The sequence below is a fragment of the Acomys russatus genome, chromosome 12 (assembly GCF_903995435.1).
Source record: "Acomys russatus chromosome 12, mAcoRus1.1, whole genome shotgun sequence".
Classification (NCBI taxonomy): Eukaryota; Metazoa; Chordata; class Mammalia; order Rodentia; family Muridae; genus Acomys; species Acomys russatus.
The window spans coordinates 44211540-44239440 of record NC_067148.1 but is presented as its reverse complement, the minus strand read 5'-3'; the positions used below and the strand labels follow the sequence as shown (position 1 = coordinate 44239440).

At 50.4% G+C, this 27901-nt stretch overlaps 1 protein-coding gene across 1 annotated transcript; it reads right to left on the bottom strand.

Moving 5' to 3' along the window:
• Positions 1 to 619: 619 nt before the first annotated feature.
• Positions 620 to 27303, bottom strand: Ano7 (anoctamin 7). Its single transcript, XM_051154385.1, is given in 24 exon segments — positions 620 to 641; positions 643 to 692; positions 871 to 990; positions 1422 to 1512; positions 1816 to 1958; positions 2047 to 2252; positions 3382 to 3515; positions 4873 to 4970; positions 6756 to 6810; positions 7106 to 7217; positions 9232 to 9334; positions 9410 to 9508; positions 9949 to 10086; positions 10153 to 10296; positions 12430 to 12526; positions 13238 to 13328; positions 14201 to 14366; positions 15401 to 15511; positions 16979 to 17036; positions 18891 to 19027; positions 19720 to 19827; positions 24043 to 24173; positions 25685 to 25742; positions 27184 to 27303. Coding segments are annotated over 24 exon segments (2580 nt in total). The 5' UTR covers positions 27292 to 27303.
• Positions 27304 to 27901: the final 598 nt, after the last annotated feature.

Genomic DNA, 27901 nt, shown 5'->3' with positions numbered 1-27901 from the left:
AGGGACCCCAGAGTCTAACCTCAATTGGCAGAGAAGTTATGTTTTGGGATGGAGTCAGGGCGGCATATGTAGACAGTGAAGACACTTCCTCATCACTAAGATTGAAGAATACAACATACAGAGGACACTCAGCCTTTGGTTTAGGGACAGAAAAGTCATGGCTGAGACAAGGGAAGGACAGATGCTCTCTAAGTACAATGGTCAACAAAAATGAGAGCCACAGAAGCCAGCATTTCAGACAGCCCCTTTGCCTTGAAATACAGGGAGACAAGTAGTTGGCTCATGGGACTTGGGAATGACAGTTGGGGATAGTCCCCTAAGGCCACCAGATGCCTCTCTAAGCACTGCTGCTCCAGGTGTTGGTCTTAATGATCTAGCAAGGATAGTGACCAAGCAGAATGTGTGAGCAGAGGACTGTGGCAGCCAACGGCCATGGTTATTCTAAACAAAGGGTGGAGGATGAGTTTAGCTGGGGCCAGGAGCACAGCCATAGTCTCCAAGGACACACAATGAACTGTCACCTAGTGCATCTTCAACAGTCTTCCAGGCAAGTGGGACAGCCTCCAGTAACCCTTAGTGTGACATCAGAGAAGGAGAAGAGGTCACCAGCCCTAAGACCTTAGGCTGGAAGGCCCAGACTGCTCTGAGCTTAGAGATGGGGCATCCTTCACTTCTGTTGTTCCAAGGAGAGCCTGTTTTGAAGAAAGTGAGTCATCACATTGACTACAGAAGTGACTACAAAACCCTTCACCCATTTGGTAGATGTGCTGCTAGGACTGACTAGGTAGAAATTAAGGCCCACGCTTAGTCCTGTGACCTGAGTGTGAGGGACATGGCTGTGAGGCCAACAGGTTGGGTTTGGGTGCTCACCTCGTTCTCAGCCAGTGCCTGTTTAGCTAAGTAGTATTCCCGCTTCACCTTCATCTCCACAGACTCTGGGATGTCAGGAACCAGGAGATCCAGAAAACGGCCAATGGAGAAGACCACATGCTGGGGATAGAAGCCCCACCCCCAACTCTTGGTAAAACAAAAGGCCAGACTAGCTTTGGGGGTGGAGCGGGGACGGGAAGGGAGAGTAGGCCGCCTATGTGAGTGGAACTAGAGTTACAGGAGAGGAAACTGTGGGAGGAGCAGAGGCCTAGACCAGAAAGAAACCAGCCTTTCACAGTTCCCCATAGCACCTTGCAATCCGCAAAGCATTCAGTGGCTAGGCCATGAGTCAGGGACAGAAGCCAGCAAGGGAAAGTAAGAGGCATAGAATTTTGATGTCTCTGTCAAAAAGAATGGGAGTTTTGGTCGTACTAACTTCTCCCATGCCACCAGCTTAGGTTAGGCAATGCAAGTCAAGAGCATCTTAATTAAGCACAGGGGCCGTCAAGGGGATAGGAGTCATTGGAAGAGCTTTCAGATGCCATGGATACCTCAAACACGATGACAAAGGCCAGGCGGATGGCCAGGAGAGTCCAATAAGTCGGAGAATAGTGTCCCTCATCATCCCGGAAAGCCCGGTACCTACAGGAGACACAAGACTCGGGCTAGCTCCCTTGGGTTGTGCTCTAGCTGGCAAGTAGTCCACCTAGAATCAACCTATCCATTTCCTCTTCTCCATCTCTTTTCTGCTCTACATATTTGAGAGACCAAATATGCTCTTTGAAAAACCAAACAACAAAAACCTAGATCTCTGGCCTGGGTCAGGGGAGGAAAGAGTCAATAGCGCGCGCGCGTGTGCGCGCGCGCACGTACACACACACACACACAGAGGGGGGAGGAGGGAAGGGAGGGAGAGAGAGAGCGAGAGAGCGAGCGCGGGCCCACCTGCAAGTGCGGTTGTGCGCAGCAGCGAAGGCAGGCGGCGCGTGTGCCAGCGTGAAATTGAGGAAGCCGTGCAGGTCAGGGGCGCGTGTCCAGCGGTAGTAAGCACGCGGCAGGAAGTCGGAGGAGAAGGCCAGCAGGAAGGCCTGCGGGCGCCAAGTCACCACGGCGTCAGCACCACAATAACAAACCACCCCGCCACCCCACCATCCAGCAGGCAGACTGGGCGCTCACGTTGCTGATGACTGCAAGATGTGTGAGGCCTGCTAGGATGTGGAACCAGATGCCAATGTCCTGGGCTCGCTCGGCCACCGGGCGCCGGTACTCACACACAAACTTGCGGGCATCCAGGCGGATCTCTACCCAGTTGTTGAGCAGAGCAAAAAGCGGCGCCAGCGGGCAAGCTGCCACGAAGATGGTGACGAATCCAAACTGCAGCACTGTAGGGTGAAACCTGGTAAGCTTCTCAGACAGACCCGTGGCGGGGATGGGGAAGAGATGACCAGCTTGCCCACCAGGGCACCGGGCAGTTAGCTGATTTCACTCCATTTGCCCCTGGTATTGTACTCAGTCCAAAGGCTGCTGCCCATCTCCTTGATTGGCCCCTGGGCTCGGGAACCCTGATGTGCACTTCTCTGATCTTGGTGTTCCTGTATGGCCTTGGCCACCCAGTACACCTGAAGTCAGGGACTCCTAATGGCAGGAAGGAGAGCAAAGCCTGCTTCTGGCTTTAGAACTATCATTTTTCTCCAGGGGTAGCATGGGTCTCCAGTAAAATTGCTAGGAGGTTTTCCGTTGCCGTTGTGCAGCCGTGCGGATACATAATATCAATCTGCTCCTTGTAACCTGCACTGTTTTTGTTTTTTTGTTTTTGTTTTTTTAAATCCATGGAACCATCCTGTAACGATCACTGGTTATGCTTTGCTTGGCAGGCAGCTCAGTCAAATGTTCTGCGCTAAGTTATTACTGTGCCAGATCTCCCTTGTGTGAGACAAAACCCTGCCCTCAAAACTATCACACCCTGGGGCTGGAGAGATGGCTCAGAGTTTAAGAGCACGGTCTGTTCTTCCCAAAGTCCTGAGTTCACTTCCCAGAAACCACATAGTGGCTCACAACCATCTATATGAGATCTGGTGCCCTCTTCTGGCCTGCAGGCACACATGGGGGGTGGGCAGAATACTGTGTAAATAATAAAAAAATAAAATCTTAAAAACAAAACAACAAAACACAAAACTATCACACCCTTCAAGCCATGAGAATCGCCTACCACTAGGCAGTTTCTCACCACTGAGGAAAGTGCTAGAGAAAATCCGTTCTCCAGGCTGACATGGCCCAGGTGGGCCTTCCCTCACATGCTCTACCCCTGGACCTGCTTTCCCTAACAGACAGCCTCAGCTGCCAGGCCTCCTCTCAAATTCTTACCCACTCTGATTCAGCTGCTACCCCATTTCTTCTCTGGATATTTGCAGGCCTAACTCCCATCCCCACCCCCACCCCACACACACACCCCAAAGGCACATTGTGTTTCAGGGTAGGCCAGAGGCAGAATGGCTGCAATATGGATCTTACCCATTTCAAGGTATTCATGAAACAGCCCCTCACAAGGCAGCAACTCATAGTCAGCCTCCCAGGGTGCTGGGTGGGTCCCCATGCCAGCCCTCTTTCTCCTGGAGCACAACTTCTGCCAGCAGCCTTTCAGCTTTCTGCAGGTAGAAGGTGGAAAACAGGGGTTGGAGAGAGATGGCTCAGAGGCTAAAAGCACCTGTTGCTGCTCTTCCAAAGGTCTGGAGTTTAATTCCCAGCAACTACGTAGTGGCTCACAACCATCTATGAGATCTGGTGCCCTCTTCTGGCATGCAGGTGTACATAATAAACAAAAAAATCTTTTTTTTTTTTTTAAAGTGTGCGCTTGTTGTGCATTAGAAGAAGAAGAAGAAGAAGAAGAAGAAGAAGGAGGAGGAGGAGGAGGAGGAGAAGCAGCTGGCTGGTGGTGGTGCATGCCTTTAATCCCAGCACTTGGGAGGCAGAGGCAGATGGATTGCTGTGAGTTCGAGGCCAGACCGGTATACAAAGCAAGTCCAGGACAGCCAGGGCTACACAGAGAAACCCTGTCTCAGAAAAAAAAAAAAAAAAGAAAGAAAGAAAGAAAAGAAAAAAAAATAAATAAATAAATAAAAAAGAGTGGAAAACGACATAGATGCTCCCACATCCAGCTGATGGCTGAGTTTGTCTGAGAGGACATGCATCCTGGATGGGCTGTTGTTCTCTGGGGCCAGGTTGGGCCAGGCAAGGTAGTTCTTGCAGGTCAGACTCATCCGAGGCCCTGGGCCTCTTCTATGGTTCCCTGCTGTGTCTTCAAGAAAGTCAACCCTGCTCCCTGGAGCCTTTGGAGAATGGAACCATATCATGGCCACACCACACCTAGGAGGCATGTATCAGTCCTGTGTGTATGTAGCTTTGACAGAGGTTGTGAGGTCTCATGGACAAAGCACATGTGTCATGTATCAGATTGCATGTGGGCACAGGTGTCTTTTGGCTTCCTTACACTACCTGCTAGACACTGAGCTGGTCCCTCTGAATGCTGGAGAAGTCAGCATACCTCCAGAAAAGGACTGCTATGGTCGCGGCATCAGAGCCAATGCTGTCTTTCAGGGATGATAGTGGGCACTCTGGGTTTGTGTGGCCTCAGGTAGGATACTATTCCTGGGGCAGACTCTTTGGAGGACTCACTCCAGCCTGTGAGGGGTGGGGCACAGGTCCAGCTAGTGGGACAGGGATGGAGAGCTGGTCCCTAACAAGGAAACCTGAAGTACACATGAATCTAGGGGTCAAGGGTGCCCCTTGCTTCTCTTTCTTATGTTGGTAGGGAGTATGTGCTTGCCTATGTGTGGCTGGCGACAGGTTTCCCAACACTCCAGGCACAACAACAGCCAGGAGAGGAGCGTATGGTGGAGATCCAAGTCCAGGGGGTTGGCAGATCCTGCCTCCCCTTTATTTTCCCACCACTCTAAGGAAACCCTGGTCTCTAGAAGCTTCCAGGGCGTGGTTGGGGTGACTCACGGGACAAGGACCTCCTGCACGTTGTTGATGACCTGTTTGCCCACCATGATGACCAGGAGCTCCTGCGCCAATTCAATGAGGCAGCCTCCAGCGGGACACTGCAGCAGCACAAGCCTAGGTTAGTTGGGGGAAGGGACCAGGCACACACTCCTAGCTTTCTCTTTGCCTCAAAGGTGGCGTCTCTGTTGCCACCGCCCCATTGGACATGCCTGCCTGGAATCCCTTGAGAATTACTGTGATCTGCCCTCTCTGCACCCCTTCACTGGGCAGCTGTAGTTTGTGCCCTATAGGCCCTCAGCTGACTATAGGCACGGACTCCAGAGAAGACCGAAGTCAGTAGAGAGGCAGACCCAGGGAGTTTCCGGGCATGCAAGGGAACCTCAACCATACTGTGGGCCATCATCCTCACTAGGTGGGGGAAAACCTTGAGAATCCAGCCAGCATAGAGGAATCCAGCCATTTTTGACTCCACAGAGTCCTAAGTGATTTCAATACATGAATAAGTGGCAGCCCTTTTCTCACCTAAGCTGGTCTCAGTTGGATATCTCACTAAGAGCTGAGAGCCACCTACTATGGCACAATAGCCACAGCCGTGTTCCTGAGGTAGAAGCCCAGTTGTACTATTCCCTGGTGCTGCCTCTCCCCACACGATTTCTTTCCCTTGGTGGAAAAGTGGACAGCTTCCCTTAAGGAGGTAAGCCATCTTGCAGGAAGATGAGGTAATGGCCCAGGCCCTGGGAAGATTTCTGTCCTCTTCCTCTTAAAAGAGAAGGGTCTAGCCAAGTGTGGTGGCGCACACCTTTAATCCAAGCAGTTGGGAGGCAGAGGCAGACGGATCTCTATGAGTTCGAGGCCAGGCTGGTCTACAAAGCAAGTCTAGGACATTCAAAGCTACACAGAGAAACAGAGAGAGAGAGAGAGAGAGAGAGAGAGAGAGAGAGAGAGAGACTTGGTGTTCAGCGAGGGCTGCTGGACCCTGTGTTCCCCAAGTCCAGCCCAGTGAACAGCTCCAGTTATGGCTGCCATACTGCCCGCACTCCTGATTAATCCTGCTTGGCCCTCACCTGGCAAGGCCAGAAGTGAAGAGACAATTCTTGGGGGTCTGGGCAACATAGGGTCTACTCCTTACTCCTTCTTGGTATTTATGCTTTGGTGTCTTGAAGGTCTGTTGCCCCCATGGGAACCCACATGCCATCCTCGGCAAAGGCCATTGCACATCTGAGAAGTCAGGTTCTTCCAATCCCCAGGTCCCAAAGACAAGCAGAGCACAATGGGACTAGTGGAAGAGAGCAGCCATGGGAGAACCCCAGACAGTGAGGCTGTAAGGCCCTGGCTTCAGTGTCCTCATAGCCAGCACAGACCTTAACAGTGACATGGCTCACAGGGGGCATCCTAAGGGCTCAGCCGCCTCTTGAGTGAGAATCAAGTTAAGGTAAAGAACTAAGCCCTGGCTGGGCATGGTGGCACACGCCTTTAATCCCAGCACTTGGGAGGCAGAGGCAGGCTGAATTGCTGTGAGTTCAAGGCCAGTCCGATCTACAAAATGAGTCCAGGACAGCCAGGGCTACACAGAGAAACCCTGTCTCTAAAAACAAACAACAACAACAACAACAACAACAAAGAAAAAAGAAAGAAAGAAAAGAAAAGAAAAAAGAACTAAAGTTCCATGGTGTGTGTATTCTCAAGATATCAGTTCTGAATCAGGACCTGGGCCCAATGTGGTCAAGAGACCTGGAGTCCTGGGAAGCAGCTATGAGCTTTGTCTCTGGCTTAGAAAATGGTGGAAGGTGGGGCGGGAAGAACGGTAGCAAATTAAGGCCTCAGTGGGTACAGATGGAGCCTAGCCCCTGTTCCCTGGCTGGCTGTACCCTCAGCACACTCACCTCCTCATTTCGGACTCCAAACAAGGTGTGGTAGTGGCCCGGGTATCCCACAAACCTGACAGGATCCAAGTTGTGAGGCTGTGAAGGACTAGGTTCTGGTTGTCTCACCCCCTGCTCCCCCACTTCCCTTCCCCCATCTCTCCTTCCCTCCCCCCCACCCCCGACCCCCCTACCCGTGCTCCCACCCCTGAAGCCCCAGCTGGGAGGAGCACACACTTGCCCCTTTTCCCCTCTGAGCACAGTGGAAATCATTCTTTGCCCCGCCCACCTATCTCCACCTGCTGCTGAGAACCCCAGACCAATCAGTAGCTGCCAGGGAGAGATGACATGTCAGGAAGGTGACCACCTACCTGCCCTTGAAGAAGGCGATATATACAGGTGAGGCATAGAAGTTGACAAACTGGAAGATAAACACCTTGAGGGTGAAGGCATCCTCGAATGAGGTCTGCGTCCGATGCATCTCTGTACGTATGGGGCTTCCACTCAGTCCCCGGGGATGTTGGCCAGTGTCCAGTGCACTGCCCCTTCCCATGAGACCACCCCGCCACTCAGGGTGAGGAAGAAGCCATGTTGTCCAGATATTTTAAAGAAATTCATTAAAGGAGGGGTCAACAGAGAGCAGTCCTAAATTTCTACATTCAAAATTATCCTAAAACGTGTTGGTTAGGGTGGGGACAAGTCTTGACTGTCTACTTGACTAGCCTGGAAGATGTCTAGGATAGCATCCTAGCATATCTTTTTGTCTGCCCATGATGGTGCTTCCACAGAGTTATTAGCTCATGAGGACTCTGACCTTATCGATGGGTCAGTCTCTTGACAGACTGATGACATGCTGATGATATTATTGGGAGTTGGTGGAAATTGGGGCCTACATGGAAACACAGGTGTCCTTGGGACTGTGTCTCACCTGGCCCTTTCCTATAGTCTCCTCCTCGCCTCCTGGACGCCACACCCTACCTGCCATGAAGGACTGGCACCTCTGAAACTGTGATCAGGAATAAATAATTCCTCCCTTAAGTCATTTTGTCTGGTATTTGGGGCACAGGTGTGGCAAATAAATAAATAAAATAAAGTTAACTAATACAATTAGGAATACCTGGAATAGTTGACAAAAAAACAAACAAACATTTGCACCCTCATTAAAACACTCTATGCAGAGCAAATAAGATGACTCAGTGAGTAAAGGAGCTTGCCGCCAAGCCTGATGCCCGAGTTCCATCCCCAGAGCTCACAGGAAGGAGAGAAGTGACCCTCACAAAGTGTCCTCTGACTTCCACACATGCCATAGCACACACGAACCATGCACATGAGCACACATGTACACACATTAAATAAACAACTTTTAGAGTGTGTGCAAATAAGTTGGGATATTGGGAGATGTTCCAGGGACAAAGCAGTTTCCTGGTCAAGGCTGAGAAAGGGCTTAACTACAGTGAAAAAAAAAAAATTGCCAAGGCCAATGTGGGAACATAAAAGATCAGTTGGGAGCCTGGCGTGGTGGTGTATGCCTGTAATCCCAGTGCTTGGGAGGCAGAAGCAAGTGGATCTCTGTAAATTCAAGGCCAGCCTGGTCTACAAAGAGGGTCCAGGACAGCCAGGGCTCTGTGTAACAGAGAAACCTTGTCTTGAAAAACAAAACAACAAAGCTGGGTAGTGGTGGCACGTGTCTTTAATCCTAGCACTCCGGAGGCAGAGGCAGGCAGATTGCTGTGAGTTTGAGGCCAGCCTGGTCTGCAAAGCGAGTCCAGGATGGCCAAAACTACACAAAGAGACCCTGTCTCAGAAAAACAAAAAACAAAAAAAGAAAAACAAAACAACAACAACAACAAACAAACAGATCAGTTAGAAGGAAGGGGACCAAAAGCCCTACAGTTATGGGGACACCTCTAGCTCCCCTATATATTCTCCCTGAACACTGCTGCCTGTGCTCCCTTCCCAGGGAGAACTCCCCTGGCACCTACCTGGAGAGCTCCCTTAGTACTTTATTCCTTTTCCATCCATGACCCTTGGACCCTGCGGTAGGCCTCAGCCAAGGCCTGGGGGAATAAGTGGTTAGGCCTCTTGGCATTTGCTCTTGAGGGACGCCAAAGACAGAAACAGAAATGGAAGTGGAGAAACGGTGAGAGAGGAGAAGCATCTTGCTCCTGGGGACAGGCAGAGAAGCCATGCAGACACTTGGTAAACATTTGGGGTGGTCATCACAGCTAAGCACCCATCCCCTAGTCTACCTGATGGAGGTCTGAGTCTTTTCTAGAGGGTCTGGTCTCACCCTGAGGACTTCACAAGCTTAAGGGACCTGGGGAGGAAGGTTGGAGAAACAGGGACCCCCTGACTGAGTGTCCGTGGCCTTCCTCTCCCTAAGGCTCTGCCCACAACATTTTAAGGAGCTCTCTGGTGGAAAACCCAGACACCTCATTTGGGAATAGGGATTCATGTTGGTCCATGCATATTTGCATCTGGTGTGGTCAGTGCTCACCCCATCTTGTCAGGACCTGAGCCAGGATCACATAGACCTTGGAGAGGATGAGGATGAAGACAAGGTTCACCACTGATCCTGTGAGGCTGGCAATTCGTGGAGCCTGATGGGGAAACGGGTGATCAGAGCAGGTACAGGACAATGGGTGGTGGGGGTGAGGAGGCCAGCAAAGACTCACCCAGGCTGAGAGGAAGGTGTTGTCTGACTTGGACACAATTATAGCCATGACAGCCCTGTATAGGATGATTGACACAAGGCACATAATCACCACAGCCACCTGCAGAAACAAGGAGGTCCTGAGCCTCTGGCTGTAGCTTCAGCACCCACAGCCTCAGGCCATAGGCCTACACAGGCCGCTGGGCCCACAGCAGCTCCACAGGTTCTCCAGAGGTGGGACAGGTTAGGTCTGGGAGGGAGGTCAGGATACCAGATGGTTACTGAGGTCTTTTTAAGCAGTCTTTGGCTAGAAGGTACCTAAGAGATTAGTGGGCCCCGAGTTCATTTTGGCATTCCCTTGTAAATGGGTGGCCCAGGCCACACACATCCGGAACCCCTCATGGTACACACTCATACACACCCCTTCTGAGAATCCATAGCTTGGCCCCAGGGTCAGGGCCTTTCTGGAAGGCAGTGAGGGTCTTTGGAGGAGATTGGAATGACCCCTGTGGCTCAGGAAGATAGGCAAAGGACAAAGGCAAGGTGGCAGGAGCCCCGCACCATCATCAGGAGCACCACAGAACCAGCCAGCATGCGGCGAACACGGCACTTCTCAGGAAAGTAGGGCTCATCTTCCCCAGTGATGGGGTTCAGGGCTGTCATTGGGGCCGTTGCAGCGAACTGGGGCCGAGGCCTCTCCTGAAATGGAGCTATGGTCAGTAGGGTGTGACCCTTGCCAGAAGCCACCCAGCCCTGCCCACTCACCTCAATGTCTTCATAGTCAGAGCAGTCCCAGCGGTAGGCCAATGTGGCATTTTTCCGCTTCCAGTACTCCAGAAGCAACACTGCCCACAGGGCCATGAACAAGCTGAAGAAGACGGTGCCACCATGGTCAAAGAGCCGCCCAGCCTGGAGGGGAGAAGGGGACTCTGGGTCTTCCCAGGGACTGATGGTCCCTTCGCGAGCCAGGTCTACAGGGAGGGGGATTTCACCCAGTCTCTGGGATTTATTTATTTATTTATCTTTTTATGAAGAAGAAGAAGAAGAAGAAGAAGAAGAAGAAGAAGAAGAAGAAGAAGAAGAAGAAGAAGACTGTCAAGCCAGGTGTGGTGGCACATGCCTCTAATCCCAGCACTTGGCAGAGCAGAGGCAGTTGGATCTCTATGAATTCAAGGCCAGCTTGGTCTACAAAGGCAATCCAGGACAGCCAAGGCTACACAGAGAAACCCCGTCTCGAAAAACCAAAATAATAAAATAAAAAATAAACTCTGGGATCTCAAGTGTAAACTACCGCCTTTGTTTATGTGGTGCAGAGAGTCAAACCCAGGGTCTCTTGGATACTAGGTAAGAAGTTTACCAATTAAGCCACATGTCAGCCCCTTGTGCCTTCTCACTCACCTGGCTTCACTTGTTCCCAGCTTGCATTCGTCTGAGCTGAGCACAGTGGGAGGAGAGTTTGTTTTTTAATTTAGTTTTTTTTTAGAGTTAGTAAAACTGAGGAATGTGGGGCACAAGGTGGACAGGAAGTTTGGAGGCTTGTGGGAAGGCTGTAGTGAACTGGGTTGTGACTCTCAGAAGTTATGTCCCTAGAACTCTTTGATTTAATCTTTTGGGGGCGCAGAGTTGGAGACAGGGTTTCTCTGTGTAACCTTGGCTGTCCTAGAACTCACTTTGTAGATCAGGCTGGCCTCAAACTCACAGAGATCCACCTGCCTCTGCCTGCTGAGTGCGGGAATTAAAGGCTTGCACCACCACACCTGGCTCAGTCAGGGCTCTTAACCTCTGAGACATTTCTCCAGCCTCAGTGCTCTACCTCTTAAGTGTCCACTTAAGACAGACCCAGGAGGAGTTCTGGGACAGAGGCAAAGGGATTGTGACTTCATTCTGGGCACCAAGGACATGAGCTCTGCGTCAAGAAAGAAGCATGCCCAGGACCATGCTGGCGGAGCCACTAGCCAGCTGCACAGAGCCTGTGGCCAGGTCTCCTGCTCAGAAGTCCACATTCTTAGTCCTGCGAGTGTCTAAGAGCTTCAGGGGATGCCATAGCTAAAAGACCTGGGGGCAGGTTTCCAGTTTACCACTTGCTCAGTCATTTATGCTGGTTAGTTTTTGCTTGTCTATTTGTTGTTGTCAACTTGACACAAGGTTATCTGGGAAGAAAAACTTCAATTGAAAAAAGTATCTCCATCAGAGTGGCCTACAGGGAAGTCTGTGAGGAGTTTTCTTGATTAATGATTGATATGAGAAGGTCCTGTGGGCAGTGCCAACCCTGGACAGGTGGTCCTGGGAGGTTTTAGAAAGCAGATTTAACCAGGAAATGATGGCACACACCTTTTAATCTCAGCACTGGGGAGGCAGAGGCGGGCAGATCTCTCAGTTCAAGGCCAGCCTGGTCTACAGAGTAAGTGCTAGAGCAGCCAGAGCTACACAGAGAAACCCTGTCTTGAAAAACAGTGGGGGAGAGAGAAGGGGGAGGGGGAGAGGAGGGAGGGGGAGCAGGCTGAGGATGAGCCTGTGAACCAGCAGCACTTCTTCAGTTCTGGTCCTGACTTCCCTTTATTATGGGCTGCGACCATGACATGTAAACCAAATAAACCCTTTCCTCCCCAAGCTGTTTTTGGTCACTGTTTTATGACAACAACAGGAAGCAAACCAAGACAGTCATATCCAATGCTAACAGCAGTGAGAGCTACTTTGTGGTGCTCTTTTGACTGTCATTTGTGAGACGTACAACCTGAAGGCCAAGTGAGGGGGTGACAGAGCTGACAGAGCTCACTGAATGCTTCTGTCAGCCGGGCGTGGTGGCGCACGCCTTTAATCCCAGCACTCGGGAGGCAGAGGCAGGCGGATCGCTGTGAGTTCGAGGCCAGCCCTGGTCTACAAAGTGAGTCCAGGATGGCCAAGGCTACACAGAGAGACCCTGTCTCGAAAAACCAAAAAAAAAAAAAAAAAAAAAAAAAAAAGAACGCTTCTGTCTTCACAAGGCCAGTCCTACAGGGACTGCCATCCCTCAGTGCTCTGACCCCAGCTCTCATACCATACCTGGGCCAGGGTGCAGGCGCTGGAGAGCAGCCAGAAAGAACAGTCAGGACAGAGTGGGCACATGTCGAAGCCATCCGAGCTGTGGCATAGCTCCTGCCTGTGGGACATGGATGCAGTTCCAGGAGCTGAAGGGCTGCACCCCCTTCCAAGTCAGTCCTGCCCCCTCACCTTTGCACCGCCACCGTTCTTCTGGCCCTAGAACTTCTTCTGGTTACTGTTCTGTTTTGAGACAGGGTCTCACATATCTCAGGCTGGCCTTGAACTTGCTATGTAGCTGAGAATTCTTTGAGTTTCTGATTCTCCTGTCTCCACCTCCTAAGTGCTGGGATTATAGGTGTGCGACACCACATCTGGCTTACGAGGTGCTGGGGACCAAAGCTAAGGCCTCCTACACGCTAGGGAAGCACTCTCTCAACTGAGCTACATCTCCAACCCCACCAGCACTTCTTTAAAAAGCAGTTGTTGTTGTTGTTTTAAATATAGGCAGCAATAATGATGAAAGGTAACTATTTGGACTTTCAGATACACAATTAATTAAAACACAAAAGTCAGTCAGTCATTATAGGAAAAGTCTATATATATTATTCTAAGGACAAAAGGTGAGTGTCAGTACCGGACTGGGGCATCTTGTTTACCTGGGCATCTCTGTCCAATCCACCTTCTAGCGTGTCCTCAGGAGAGCAGGTTGTGCTTACCACACATCTCCACCCCAGCTCTAACACAGGGCCCAGTGCTTGGGAATCCCATAGGCACCCCGACCCTCATGAGGCACAGGACAGCTTGGAAGCTGAGGTAAGGGAGCACTTACGTTGGTATGTCTGAGAATACCAGAAAACAGCCCACCAGGAACACCACTGTGCCCACCAGTGCTGCAGGCAGGAGCCAACCCGTGTAAAACCCTGCAGAGGGGGGATGCCGAGAGTGCAGCTGTTGGAAATTGGATATGCGCTGGGGATGTATTTGCTTTCTGAGACCCAGGCTTAGCCCAGTGGGAACAAGAGCCTCCGGAAGGATACAGAGAGACTCAGGCATCTCCCTGGCCACTTGCCCTTGACTCTGAGCATCTGCCCTCCACTCTGGACTCTCACCATGTCACCTAAGTGCCCGTGCCCCTGACTCCATCACACTGGGCCATTTATCTCATGATATTATCCCCTAGCATTTGCCCACTACCAACCTACTGCTCACTGGTGTCTTTCTGAGAGGTATAAAATTCATTGCAGTTCAAGGCTCAATGAAGGTGTGGACCCACCCTCACCTCCACACCCCACTAGGCCACCATCTCGATGGACCACACCCAGGTACCCTGAGGCATCTGCCTGCGTCCTGTGGGGCCATCCCAGACCCCAGCTGGTGTCCTGATCCCTACGGACCCTGTGAGGCCAGGAAAACACCTATAAAATGTTCTCAGTCTGGAGCCTAGATGAAGAGACCTTCCTCCCCCACCCTCCCTGAAGTCCTCCAGCATGGCCACACTGGACATGAGGAAAGGCAGTCCCAGGATGGAGATGGAAGGTCAAAAGGCAGAGCCCAGGGAAGGCAGCTAGTCTCTGAAGGTAACAGCTTGACTGAAAAGAGCAGAGTTTGGGTCTATGGAAACTAGCTGCAGTCAAGAGGAACCCCACAAACTAAGCTGCTGCCAGTCCAGTGCCTAGTGCCCATTATATTATCCAGGGCTGGGAGTGGGGCGTGTGGGTAAGGCCTGATAGGAGAACTATCCTGAAGGGCAGATTGTTATAAACCAAGGACCAAGTATCAAGACAGGACTCACCAAGCCAGGCGAAGTAGAGAGCCACCTTCTCCCCGAAGTACCTACGCACATGGTCCAGTGGCTGGTACTTGCTCCATTTGCCCCAGCGAGCCCAGTGCTGGAATAAGACTTGGCGCTGGGTGAGACCCAGGGCCTGTGAGCTCTCTGGGACTGCAGAGAATGGGCCCTGGGAATAAGAAACCACTGGGCTGTGTTTCCCCTTGATAATCTTAGCTCTGCCCACAGGTCATTGCACAGGACACACTTGTAGGTATGGGAAGTTCAGTGCTGACCCAGACACACAATTCCATCCTCCAGTGCAGGCAAATGGTGAAGACCCCAAGGGATGATGTTGTAAGGAGGAAAACCACAATCACACTTGAGGGACGGGCCAAGAAGGGTCTTAAGGGAAATGTAGGTTGAACTGTCCAGAGAAGGGGATAAATCTTGAAAGAGCTGGCCAGGACAGTGGCTGGGGTGCAGGTTAACCAACAGCTCTGTGGGGTCTTGAAGGCCTGGCACATATGCTGTTTGGTACGCAAAGCTATGAGCCACTCCCCATGCACCTCAGCTCAGCTGACAGCAAGAGTGATGCCGTGGGGGGAGGGGACAGGGGGGTGCCTCACATTTCTACACCCACTTCATTTATCCACATGATATCAAGCAGGACTGGACTGTCCCCCATGCCCTCACATGCCTGTATGCCTCAAGACCTTTTGAGATTGCTCTCCAGGCCTCTCCTGTGTGGCAGAAGGCTGCAGAAAAGCTGGAGCATGAATATCATCCTGACCTACATGTGGGCTACATCAAGGATGATAGTATGGCTATCAGGGCAGCAACAGGCAGCTGTGGTAGTGAATGCCTCTCTGCCACTGTCCGAGATTGCCCAGCTTCTGGGTAGGAAGAAGGGTGTTTTCTCTGTCCTCCCTATCTCACAGTCTTCCTTAGTGAGATACCCTGCTTGAGGAACCCAGCCTTAGTACCCGGGGTGGGGGCCTGGTATGTTTGCTGGGGACCCCTAGAAAGGGCAGGAGACCAAGATGACCCTTCAGCCTCCAACATTGCCTCTTCAATTTACAAGGCTATGCATTTGATATTCCTGACCCCGGGGTGGCCTGTCATAGAGGGTACGCTTACTTTGCTTCCTATGATTAAGGGGTGCAATAACACTGGGTCAACTCACGGTCTACCCTGGCTCAACGCCCCAGCCCAGAGACTCACATCATGCAGGGGGAAAGCTGCACTGAAGACACCTTCTGTCAGCAGCTGGTCAATCCCAAACAAGCCTTTCTTCTTGTGGCCATATCGAGTCTTGGCCAGGATTTCAAACAGCTGTGGGTGAAGGATGGCACCCATCACTGGTCATGTGATGGCATAGCAGGGAGACCCAACTTGATGCTGAAACCTTGTATGACATCTTACGGTCCCCAGTGACAGATAATGATATTGATGGAGTGTCCCCAAGGTCTTAAAACCCAGGTCCTATATCCTAACCACACATTCATGACCACATTGGTAGAGATAATAGTCTGTTATTCTCCTGTCTTACCAACTCAGAAGCTTTAACCTCAGTCAAACAGCTTTTTTAGAGTCCAGCCTGGGTTGGAACCTGGGCCCAGTGATACATGACTTTCATGGACCCCTGTTCTAGCAGGGTCAGCTCTGCTAGGATACTTGTCTGGGATGGGGAAACCTCTGGCTTGGAGGCTACTGTAGCAGTGCCTTTTGGTGATCATTAAGTGTATGGGGTAGGCCTGTCTAGACCCTTCCTGGCCACATGCTGTTGGAGCAGGCCTCCTAGTGCAGTGGTTCTCGTCTTTCTAATGCTACAATCTTTTTGGGTTTTTTGTTTGTTTGTTTGTTTTTGTTTGTTTTGTTTTTCAGAGACAGGGTTCCTCTGTGTACTCCTGGCTGTCCTGGACTCATTTTGTAGATGAGGCTGGCTTCGAACTCACAGCGATCCACCTGTCTCAGCTTCTCAAGTGCTAGGATTAAAGGCACGGGCTGCCGGGTGCATGCCTTTAATCCCAGCATTCGGGAGGCAGAGGCAGGTGGATCACTGTGAGTTCGAGGCCAGCCTGATCTACAAAGTGAGCCTAGGACATCCAAGGCTACACAGAGAAACCCTGTCTCAAAAAACAAACAAAACAAAACAAAAGCATGGGCTACCATGCCCAGCTGCTGCAAATTTTCACACAGTTCCTCATGTTGTGGTGACCCCCAACCCATAAAATTATTTTTGTTGCTACTTTGTAACTGCGGTTTTGCTACTACTGTTATGAGGCATAGTGCAAATATCTACGGTTTCTGATGGTCTTATGCAACCCCCACGAAAGGGTTGTTCAGCCCACAAAGAGGTTGCAACCTACAGGCTGAGAACCACTGCCGTATGCCTCAGACCTGCCCATGTAGCCTGGTTTTGACATATTAGCTTACGGTATACCAGGACCTCTTCCTTGTCTGTTCTGGCCAGCTAACAGGATTACCTCACCTAGGCCTGGCTCCTTGGTAGTTTGTCCCAGAGGTCCATAAATATATATTGTTCTGGGCTCCAGGATTACAGAGGGGTGCTGGATACGGATCTGACTTTCACTTGGTCCAGTGCAGCCTGGACATGCCCTGCCCCCACTGTCCTGCAGCCTGGCCATATCCTCACTCTATCCTGCAAGATCAGGGACACTCTACTCTCTAAGGCTTTGACCCTCTGGTTACAGGGAGCCTTATGGTTGCTGATTAGGATACGCCAGCTTTTCTGAGCCTGGTCAGATTAGGGTCTGCAGTAGACAACACTCCACTCACAATCTGGTGCCTTTTGGTGCTGGTGAAGAATGTGTCCTGGTTGTCACTCCCAAGGAACCTGCAGAGGTGAGAGAAGCTTAGAGATTTGAGAGTATTGGGGTTTTGGCTGCATAGAAGTGAAGACACACACACACACACACACACACACACACACAAAAAAAAAAAAAAAAAAAAAAAAAAAAAAAAAGAAGTGAAGACACAGGAGCAGACATAATGGAGAAGAGTGTGTCCACACAGAGCCTGCACAGAGAACCAGAACCCGGGGGCTCGGGAAGACAGCCATTGTGCTTTTTCTTTTCCTTAGACAGAAGGCCACAACAGACACCACCCACCATCCACGTAAGGCAAGGGAAAAGCAGACAGTTCCTATAGAGGCCAAGGCCCTGAGCAGATCATTAGACCCACTAAGAAACCCTAGAGTGCCTGCCCTGAAGTTTGCACAAGGACTAAAGGCACAGGAGGAGAGGGGAAGAGCGGCACAAAAGTCCTCAGTGTTTCATTAGTGGAAGCAACAATGATCGAGGCTAGGTCTGCAGGCTGTGCATGTCACACACTTGCTCTCTTTGGTAATGGATGTGAGGAAGCTCCTGGACTCAGCCGAGGGAGGGCTGTCCACAAACATGCTGTCTCCCTCACCAGTCAGGAAAGGTATAATGACAAAGTTCACTGGTCCAGAACACAGGAGCAGAGCAAGAAATGGACTGGCATGGTCTAAGTGTGTCTCATGAAAGTTTATATGCTGTGAAGTATCAATGTGGCAGAACCTTTAAGAGTGGGGCCAAGCCTGGCATGGTGCTATGCATCTTTAATCCCGGCACTTGGGCAGCAGAGGTAGGCAGGATCTTTGTGAGTTCAAGGCCAGCCTGGTCTACGTAGTGAGTTCCAGGACAGTGAGTACACAGTGAGACTCAGATTCTAAGCGGGGTTGGGGACAGTACAAAGGCATGAAGTCATGTGGCTTCTACTCTTAGAGGGAATTAATTCTGGTCTCAGGAGAGATTCAGTTATTGGAAGGAAGGGAGACAACTCCATTTGCCCTTCTGGAACTAGCTATCTCTGCCTCGTGGAGCTACAGCTGCTGTCTCTAGGCAGAGGCTAGCCAGCCAGGGGAGGCCACCAATCCTGGCCTGTCAGCCTCCTAACTTACATGCTGAATGAGCCCAAATGAATAGTTCATTTTGTACGGTAGGAGGGAAGAATGGGCTGGCAGTAATTACTGCATATCAGACCCATTTCCTGTTTTTTTTCTTTGTGTGTGCATATATGTTGTGTTTATATGACATGTGTGCGCATTCCACAGCGCATGTGTATACGTCCCTGCACCAAGAGACCTTGTTGAGTCAGGGCGTCTCTGGTTTCTGCTGTACATTGTACTCCAGGCTAGCTGGCCCATGAGCCTCAGGGCAATTCTGTCTTTTCCTCCACCTCACATAGGAGTTTTGGGATTACAGATATGACTATCACATCTGGCTTTTTTCTGTCAGGTTCCGGGGATTGAATTCAGGCTTGCATGACAAGTGTTTTTGACCTGTTGAACCATTTCCCCTGCCCCCAAACTTCCTTTCTCAACAGCGTTATCAATCCAATCTTTGGGTATTTTGTTATAGTAACAGAAATGATTTGTGACATGGGCCTTCTATGTCCATTCCTAGGATTTGGAGCATGTTTGTCACCCTGTCCTGATTAATGCACGTGACTTACCAACAAACACACAACTGTTGAGTAGGCTTGTTCACCTGGGATTTAGATGGTATTCTCTGAAAATCCCAGGTGAGGAGAGCATTTGGGAGAAAGTGTGATGTTTAGTTAATCCATTCGTGGCCTTGTTCACACACACACATTCCAGCTCTTATCCAGGGCTGGTCCCACAGGAGGCTGCCCTGCTGGACTCAACAGGACTGCAGTACCATACCATTGCAGCTTGCTTGCTTTGAACTGGCAGGAGTAGTACTCTGGGGGGGTATCAGGCACTTCCTCCAGCAGGATATTGGGGATGCCCAGCCATTCCAGAAGAGTGGCTGACCAGTTAGAGGCCTGGTTGGGTAACTCCTGGAAAGAAAATTGTTCAGAGGGAGATCTTCACAGCTGGGGAGGAGACTGCCCAAATCTGCAAACAGGATTCCAGCAAAGGGTGCAGCCTCCAGAAATAGCATCTCTTACTGATTGACTGTGCCACAGATCCTTCCCTCCCCCCCTTGGCATCTCTGCTGTAGACCTTTCCCCTCTGTGGGGCCTCAGGCTCTGAGAGCAACTTGGCCTGTTAAATTGAGGACCAGAGATGCAGCTCATGCCACTAGGGAATAAAGAGAGTAAACAGTATGTTTCTGTCCACCCTCACACGATGTTGGTAAAACCCACTGTGAACAGTCCAGGCAAGTCACCCTGAGGGTACCCCCCAAGACACCTTCATCCTGAGCACACAAGGCTGGACTACCTCAGCAGATGGCCCCATGGGGTCTGAGCCTGTAGGGAAGGAACTCAGCCAGCTTACAGCCTCGGCGACCCTAGGTACTGCCAGCATCTCTCTGATCCCTGAGCCTGTCATGTGGGGTGGGTGTTATTTCCTGTTCATCTAATGGGTGATTTGAGGCTCCCTGTGACAGTGGATAGGATAAAGGTCCCCAGCTGGGACCACCTCCAAGGAGCGATGGTTTTGGCAGCTAAGCCCAGTCCGTAGGAAACAATCTACACCTGAGTGGGGATCCCCATCCTCTCCCTCTGCCCTTATGTTCCCCCAATACCTGCAGAGGCAGCTTCAGGCGCAGGTCTTCGGCATAGTAGCAGAGTACAGCCCAGGGTGCACTGAGGAGGATGTAGTGGACTGCAGTGGCCTCGTCCTGGACATCGTGCTGCAGCACCAGGGACTTCTGTGAGGGCCTGAGGCTGTTGCTATGTGCCCTGTGTCGATGCATGCTCAGGAGAGGGATAACAATGTAGTACCCTGGTGCTGATGGACAGCCAATGCCTGCACACTGGTGCTGAGGACAGCCAATGCCTGCACACTGTCAGAAAGCTTGTGGTGGCAGCACCCCCTCCTCAGAGAGCTTATGCCTGGGGCCTGGGCCACCTGCGTTCTCTTCTGTGACAATGACAACCAAAGCAACCCTTCTCCCAAAATCTGGGGACCCATTTGTGGCTTCTCAGAGACCGTACTGACCTAAACCATCTTCTGGTTAAGGGGGGCCAGAGTGGAGAAGAAAACTCAGCTTTGCCTAGCAATGCTTAGTGGCTGCTTCAGCATTTTACAAATCTTTGGGAATTCACACCGTTCCTCACATGCCTAAGAAACGTGTACACCCTGTGGGCACAGACAGTGGGCACTACAATTCTCTACTATGCTACAACAAAACAAGCCATCCTCACGGCCAGATACTGTTTACCAGCAGAATCCCAGACAAAGGTGAGGACAACTTGCACATCAGAGCCTGGCTTTGTTTGGGCCTTATGCTGTTGGAGCTTGTAGTCACTGCTGCATTAGCACTAGGGAGTGCTGTAAACCCAGAGTTATGTTAATCCTGCTCTAGACTGAATGTGATTTAGAATAAGAGCTTGGGGCTGGGCGCGGTGACACATGCTTCTAATCCCAGCACTGGGGAGGCAGAGGCAGGCAGATCTCTGTGAGTTCGAGGCCAGCCTGGTCTACAAAGTGAGTCCAGGACAGCCAAGGATACACAGAGAAACCCTGTCTTGAAAAACCAAAACAGAAAAAAGAAAAAAGAAAAAAAAAAAAGAATAGCCGGGCGTGGTAGCGCACGCCTTTAATCCCAGCACTCGGGAGGCAGAGGCAGGTGGATCGCTGTGAGTTCGAGGCCAGCCTGGTCTACAAAGTGAGTCCAGGATGGCCAAGGCTACACAGAGAAACCCTGTCTCGAAAAACCAAAAAGAAAAAAAAAAGAATAGCAGCTTGGTAGGTAGGTGGTGATTTGGTTATGGCCAGTGCTCTATAGTTCATCCTCACTGCCTATATAATCCAACACACTCGTTTACTTATCAAGATGAACTAGTCTGAGCCAGTTTTGGGCTGTCGCTGCTGTCCTAGTTTAGAGACACATGTTAATTTTACATCTTCCCCCTAAATCCTGCAACACTGAGTTTCTATGCTGCCCACGTAGAAAACTACATCCTGCGCACGGGGGCAGCCCCGAACCTGATCATTTGGGGCACTCCTGCATGCTTGTGACATGCTGAGAGCTAAATCTCAAGGCTGAGGGTATTTGGGGAATGTTTTGGGGGAGGTGGTGGTTGGGGAGACAGATAATGGGTGAGGAATAGATGGATGGTGCGTGTATGTGTGAAAGCTATGGAGAACACAGGTGGTTTGAATAAAAATGGCCCTCAAAGGCTCATTATTTGAATGCTTAGTCACCTGGGAGTGGAGGTTTTTGAAAGGATTAGAAGAATTAGCAGGTGTGGCATTGTTGGATGCGGCACTGGGAGTGTGAGCTTTTAGGTACCAAAAGTCAATTCCAAGCCCAGTGTCTGTCTGTCTGTCTGTCTGTCTGTCTGTCTGTCTGTCTCTGCCTTCAGATCAGGATGTAGCTCCCAGCTACTGCTCTAGCACCATGCATGCCACCATGCTCCTCTGCCGTGATGACAATGAACTTACTATCTGAAACTGTAAGCCAGCATCCCCCCTCCACCCCCAATTAAATGCTTTGTTTGAGTGGCCTTGGTCATGGTGTCTTTTCACAGCAATAGAACAGTGACTAAGACAGAGGCAAAAGTAGCTCTGTCCACAGTTAAACAAACAAAACTTGTATCAGCAATGACACATGTGGCCAGCAATCTACATGTCCAGAACAAACAAGGACTTCCTACACAACTGAGCAGAAACAGGCAAATGACCCAACAGAAAAGAACAGATGTCACGAACAGGCGGTTGGCTTTATAGTTGCTCCCAGACTTAAGATGGCTCTATTCTGGATTTCTTCCTATTTTAGGACAGGGTGCTGGTCTTTTCCTGCCCAGCAGTGTGTGCTCCTACCCTCTCTGATGATGCTGGGAAGCAACTGTGAGCAAAGCTTCTGGTCTATCCTGTGCTCCCAAGGGAGCTGTTGCCCTGTACAGTGTACTGGGAGGCTAAGATGGGGTGTTTGGTAAGATACATGTATTTGGTGCATTTTAAATTCTACCCAGGTCTAGCTACTGGCTTCAACTGGGTTATGTCTGGGAGCAGGTCCCCTCATCTTAGGTCAAGAGAAGGTTAATGGGCATACACATGGTTCATAGATGTATAAAAATGCACAACCTCTTTAGAAACTAGAGAGAGAAAAAGAAAACTAGGGTGAGAGATACTGGTGTGTTTCAACTGACTGCTGGACATGGAAAGTCAGTGCTAGAGAGATGGCGCAGCATTTAGAGTACTGGCTGCTCTTGCAGAGGACTGGGTTCAGTTCCCAGCACCCACATGGCAGCTCACAGCCATCTGTAACTCCAGTTCCAGAAAATTTGACACCTTCTTCCAATTTCAGTGAGCCCTGGACATGTGGCACACAGACATGCATGTATGCACATAGGCAAAACACAATATATATATTATATATTTTATATATTACATTATTATATATAAATAGATAATATACATATTATATATTATATACATTATATACACATATATTATATACAATATATATATAAAAGAAAATGGAAAACCCTAACACTGACTTGTGTTGAGAATATTGAGAGCAAAGAGGTGCTGGCTCACCCCCAAGATGGCAGTGTAAATTGGGCCACCCTTTGAGAAAAGGGTGTGGCCCCAGTCATAGACCACAGAGGCCGAGCTGACATGCTGAAGGAAATGATTAACTGAATCTTATGGTGGGAGACCATGATGGTAGCAGTCCTTCTGGAGACAGAAGAAGGTGGCTGAGGAGGCAGAGGATGAAGAATACGGATATAAAGACCGGCCAAAATGGGCTGGAGAGATGGCTCAGCAGCTAAGAGCACTGTTAATAGCAGTTAAGAACTCTGGAAGAGGTTCTGAGTTCAATTCCCAGCACCCACATGGTGGTTCACAACCATCTATAATGGGATCTGATGCCCTCTTCTGGCATATACGGTAGACCACTTATATACATTAAATAAAAAAATCTTAAAAAAAAAAAAAAGGAGGGCCTGGCAATGAAGCCAGGTGGGATTGCGTACACTTATAATCCCAGCACTCAGGAGGCAGAGCCAAGTGAATCTCTGTGAGTTCCAAGCCAGTCTGGTCCACAAAGCAGCCAAGGCTACACAGAGAAACCCTGTCTCAAAAAAATAAAAAACAAAAACAAAAACCAAGAAAACAAACAAAAAAACCAAACTCAAAAAACACCCCCCTACAGGGACCTTTGTATCTTCTAAATCCTGTAACACCAACAGCGATTAGAAATGACACATGGGGGCTGGAGAGATGGCTCAGGGGTTAAGAACACTGTCTACCCTTCCAGAAGTCCTGAGTTCAATTCCCAGAAACCTCATGGTGGCTCACAACCATCTATATGAGACCTAATGCTTTCTTGAGTACTGTATACATAATAAATAAGTAAATCTTTTTTAAAAATGACACATGGGCAGTGGTGGTGCACACCTTTAAATTCAGCATTTGGGAGGCAGAGGCAGGTAGATCTCTGTGAGTTCGAGGCCAGCCTGGTCTACAAAGGAGTCTGAGACAGCCAAGGTTACACAGAGAAACCCTATCTTGAAAAACAAAACAACAACAACAACAACAAAACCCAACACAATGACAACAACAAAAACCCCAAAAACAAAAAGAAAGAAAGTAAGAAAAGGAAATGAGACATGCTGACAAAAGCTGGAGATAAGTAATGGGTGGCTAACATGGAGACAGTTTTATCCACTCCCCTGAAGGCTTTAGCCTTTGTGAGTGAGCACGGTAGATCCACATTCTGGCTGGCCTGGGGTCAGTGGTTCCCTAGCTACACGGAGCTCCCTAAAGGGTGAGTATCCAATGGGACCCCTGGGGCCTGCCTTGCTTCATATCTTTGGGTGGTAAGCCCTCAGGCTTGCAGAATCAAGTCAGGTCATGAGAAAATACAGAATCTCCTCTTCTGACCACCACGTACCTGATCTATATTCAGGCCAGCCATGCGAAGGTTTTCCAGAAAGGTCTCCCGCCAGACCTCATGTGTGTCTGACTTGTCCTGGGTGGGGCTCTCTTGGTTCCTCCTGTCTTCTTCCCAAACAAGAACAAAATCTGTAAGGATCAATGGGGACAGAGACAGAGAGCTCAGGCTAATGGGATGCAGGCCCAGGGCACGGTTGCTGGGGTCTCAACTGGGGCACAGGGGGTGAGATAGGAAGTGAGAGCCATGGGCTTCTCCCTGGCTCCTGCCCAGCTCTCTCCTTGCTTGTAGTTAGGACTGGAGAACAGGTGCCTGAGTGAAATGCAGATTAGGAATTGAGGCTGGGAGGGACTGGGCGTGTCCTCCTGGGATCTTTTCTGCAGCTTGGTTCCCACAGACCCAAACTCCTAAAGAAACCTGGTTAGATGTGATTTCTTGGATTAAAAACAAACAAACAAACAAACAACAACAACAAAACACAACAATAAAACAAAAAGCAGTAAGCAAATTTCATCAGAGGATGCAATCCAAAGGGTGAAGGCATCCCAGAGAAAAGGAAAAAATATTTGCATAACATGTTTCTAATAAGGGACTTGTATCCAGAATTAAAAGAGTTCTTACAACATAAGACACACACATACACATATACACACACACACACAGAGTGAGAGAGAGAGAGAGAGAGAGAGAGAGAGAGAGAGAGAGAGAACAAACAATTTTAAAATGGGCAAAGATCCTAACACTAACACTCAGGGAGGCAGAGGCAGGCAGAGCTCTGTGATTCAAGGCCAGACTGGCCTATAAAGCAAGTCCAGGGCAGCTAGGGCTACACAGAGAAACCCTGTCTGGAAAAACAAAACAGCACACCACCACTACCACCACCACCACAAAAACTGCCTAAAATAACAAAACAAAACAAACAACAACAACAAAAAATCTCAACAGCATCAACATTTGCCTCCCTTGACCACGTGCAGAGAGAAGTGCTGAGTCCCAGGAGAGTGCTCCTTGTCTGCGGAACTTTCAGTGTTGTCTGTGTCTTCTACATCCCTCTAGCAATGCGTGTGTTTTAATTCCCACAGACCTTTGGCTGAACGTGCTACTTTCTGTATTGCATTTTCATAATAGTCATGCTAAGGAACGTGAGGTTAGAGTTGTCTATGGTCCCTTTGGAGAGCTGACGGGGAGTGTGGGCCCCGGACCCCAGGGAGGAACTGGTGCAGGTCCCACCAGGAAATGAAGGTGGCTTTGGGCAGGTGGGAGCCATGGGCTACAGAGATGGTGTTAGAAGTGGACCTGAGAACATTGAAAGGCAGAAAGATGGGAGTGCAAAAGAAAAAGAGTCTGAGATGACCAGAAATTGTGGCTAAAAACTAGGAGGAAGGGACAGTTTGTCCTAAGGCTGGAGTGGGTACAATGGGTTTTCCCCTTTAAGGCCCCTTGTCAGGGGGACCTTCCTTTCCTGGTGTCTCCCTGTCTACTGGCTTGCTCAGCAGGCAGCACGACAGTTGTCCCCAGCACACAGAGGTTATCAGGGAAGAGCTGGTTATTGAGCTGATCCAAGCCGGTTGGCTTCCTGACGCCAGCCGAGGCACCCCATTTGTGACCCCACCCCAGGACTAACAGAGTACAGATGGCTTACCAATTGGGGGTTTGGCAGAGCTCCCAACTCTGCTGGGGGCCAGCTGCTGTTTACCTGCCTGGAGAGAAGAAGACCTTCAGCATCCTGGATGACTCACTCCCACCCCGCCCCTCCCTGGCTGCCCCTTGTCCCTCCTTCCATGGTCCTCTCTCCCCTCCCCTAGTTCTCCCTACCCTGTTTCTCATTGCTTCCTTCCCCTTCGCCATTTCCTCCTCAGCCTTTCCCTTCATCCCTGCCTCCTAGTCCTGCTCTGGCCCTGCCCCAGACCACTCTGCAAATGGAGAAGCATGGAGAGAAAAGTTGGGAGCTGCTGGGCTGAAGGGCTGCTGACAGGCACAGCAGGGATGGGAGGCTAGTGTCCAGCCTGCACCGTCCTTATCTTCGCCACCAGCCTCCACTGGGCTTTGAGTGCTGTGGCAAGGATCAAATCGGCAAAAAACTATGGTCAGGCCTGCGCTGAAAGCACTTCTCTGGCTTCACAACCGGAAGGGAAGCCACCCTCCTCCCAGTGTGGCCTTGAGGACAAGTCAGAGCAACCGGAGGGTAGAATCCTTTTTGTTTTCCTTACATTCTTTCTCCTTCTGGAGAGCAAGGCTCTGTGTTCTCTTCCCAGGGGCATCGTTTCATGGTACAGAGGGACAGTAGAAAGGGGTACTGATGGTTACCCTTAGATACTGGGGCAGCTGCAGGGAAGGACCAGGGGCTCCTGTGTGACATCAAAGACTGGGACCCACAGTATTCCAAGCATATTTGGGGTGTCAGTGGCCTTTCCAACAGGAGAAGTCGTAAAATAAGCTAGGGTAACAAGGGCAGAAAATGGCACCTAGAGGGGCTCTGTCCTCCCTAGGTGCTAAGGGCTGTCTTTTCCGTTTTGTTCAGGAGACCAGCGCCTATGCCTTAGTGATAAAGAAGCCCCTTTCTGACGAATGGTTAGATGCAGAGCAGAGACTGGTCACAAGCACCTTTCCACTTCCAGAGAAAGTGTAGAAACAGCGAAACATCCTGGGTGTGGCCACCCTGTGCATCTGCTACCTGCCTTCTGGTATTTGCGGCTCTTGTGTGCAACAGAACTCATGGGTGACTCTCTCATACTCTCCATTTCTCACATCCCTGGTTTCCTCCTTTCACAGGGGTTCTGACAGAGAGGGACCAAAGCCTGGACCTTGGTCCTAACTTTGTCTTCTCTCTCTTCCCCTGAGCCTCCTGTCTAATAGGATCTCAGCTTGTCCCTCCAAGTTTGAGGGAGGTGAGTGGTGACCTGATAGTGTGTCAAGGAGGCATCTGTTCCCCTGCCATCCAGGGCTTGGGGGGCTTGCATCTAGATGCTGTACCCCCTTTTTCAAGGGCTCTAAGTCAAGAGCGAGGATACAGGCCCTGACTCGGATGGGAGACTTCCCAAATCACACAGCACATAGGAGCCTCATGAGCCACAGTCCAGTGGGGAGGAAGATGGGAATTTTACCATGCTGACCACCAACCATCCCTAGGGTTGAGGGTACCTCTGAGGCTTGGGCTGTGCTTCCATAAGAGCACCCATTCCCTGCTTCGGGGGAGGCCATGTCGATCAGCACCACACTGTCTTCTTCCTGGGCTCGCCTCCGCAGCATCTCACTCCTGAGCCACACCGAGGCCAGGGTAGCCAGAGCATGGGGTGGTTAGAGAGGACACCAGTTAGAGCCAGCCCTGACCCTGTGACAGAGCCTGCAGCAAGCCTGTTTTACTGGCTCATTGGAGTGGGCAAGGGTTCTGCTAGGGCCAGACAGCATTGTCCTAGTGTGGGCCTGTGAGGATCTCCATATCATGGGACACTAGCTCCAGGAAAGAGTCAGCCACTGAATGGAGTATCTAGGAGCCTAGTGTAGCATCCATCCATCCACTTACCCACCCACCCATTCATTCATCCAGCAAGTGCCAAGCCCTGAGTACTTTCACTCTGTGTAAAGCAACGCCACACTATGAGGTTGCCACACAGACCTGCTTCTTCCTTCCTTCACCTATAAAGGAAGGCTATTTGGGCCATAGAGGACAGACAGTGCCCTTTAGGGCTATCTGTCTTTGCTGGAAGACCTACTTCCAGGACCCCAGGCTCTCCCAGCAAGGAAAAGCACAGTCACTTAGGGAGTTCTATGGGGTCTCCATGTCAGCTTGTGACCTGTGCTCCAGGAAGGAGGTAGGTGGGAGCAGGGTTATTGTTCAAGTGGGCAGGAAGGGGAAGGC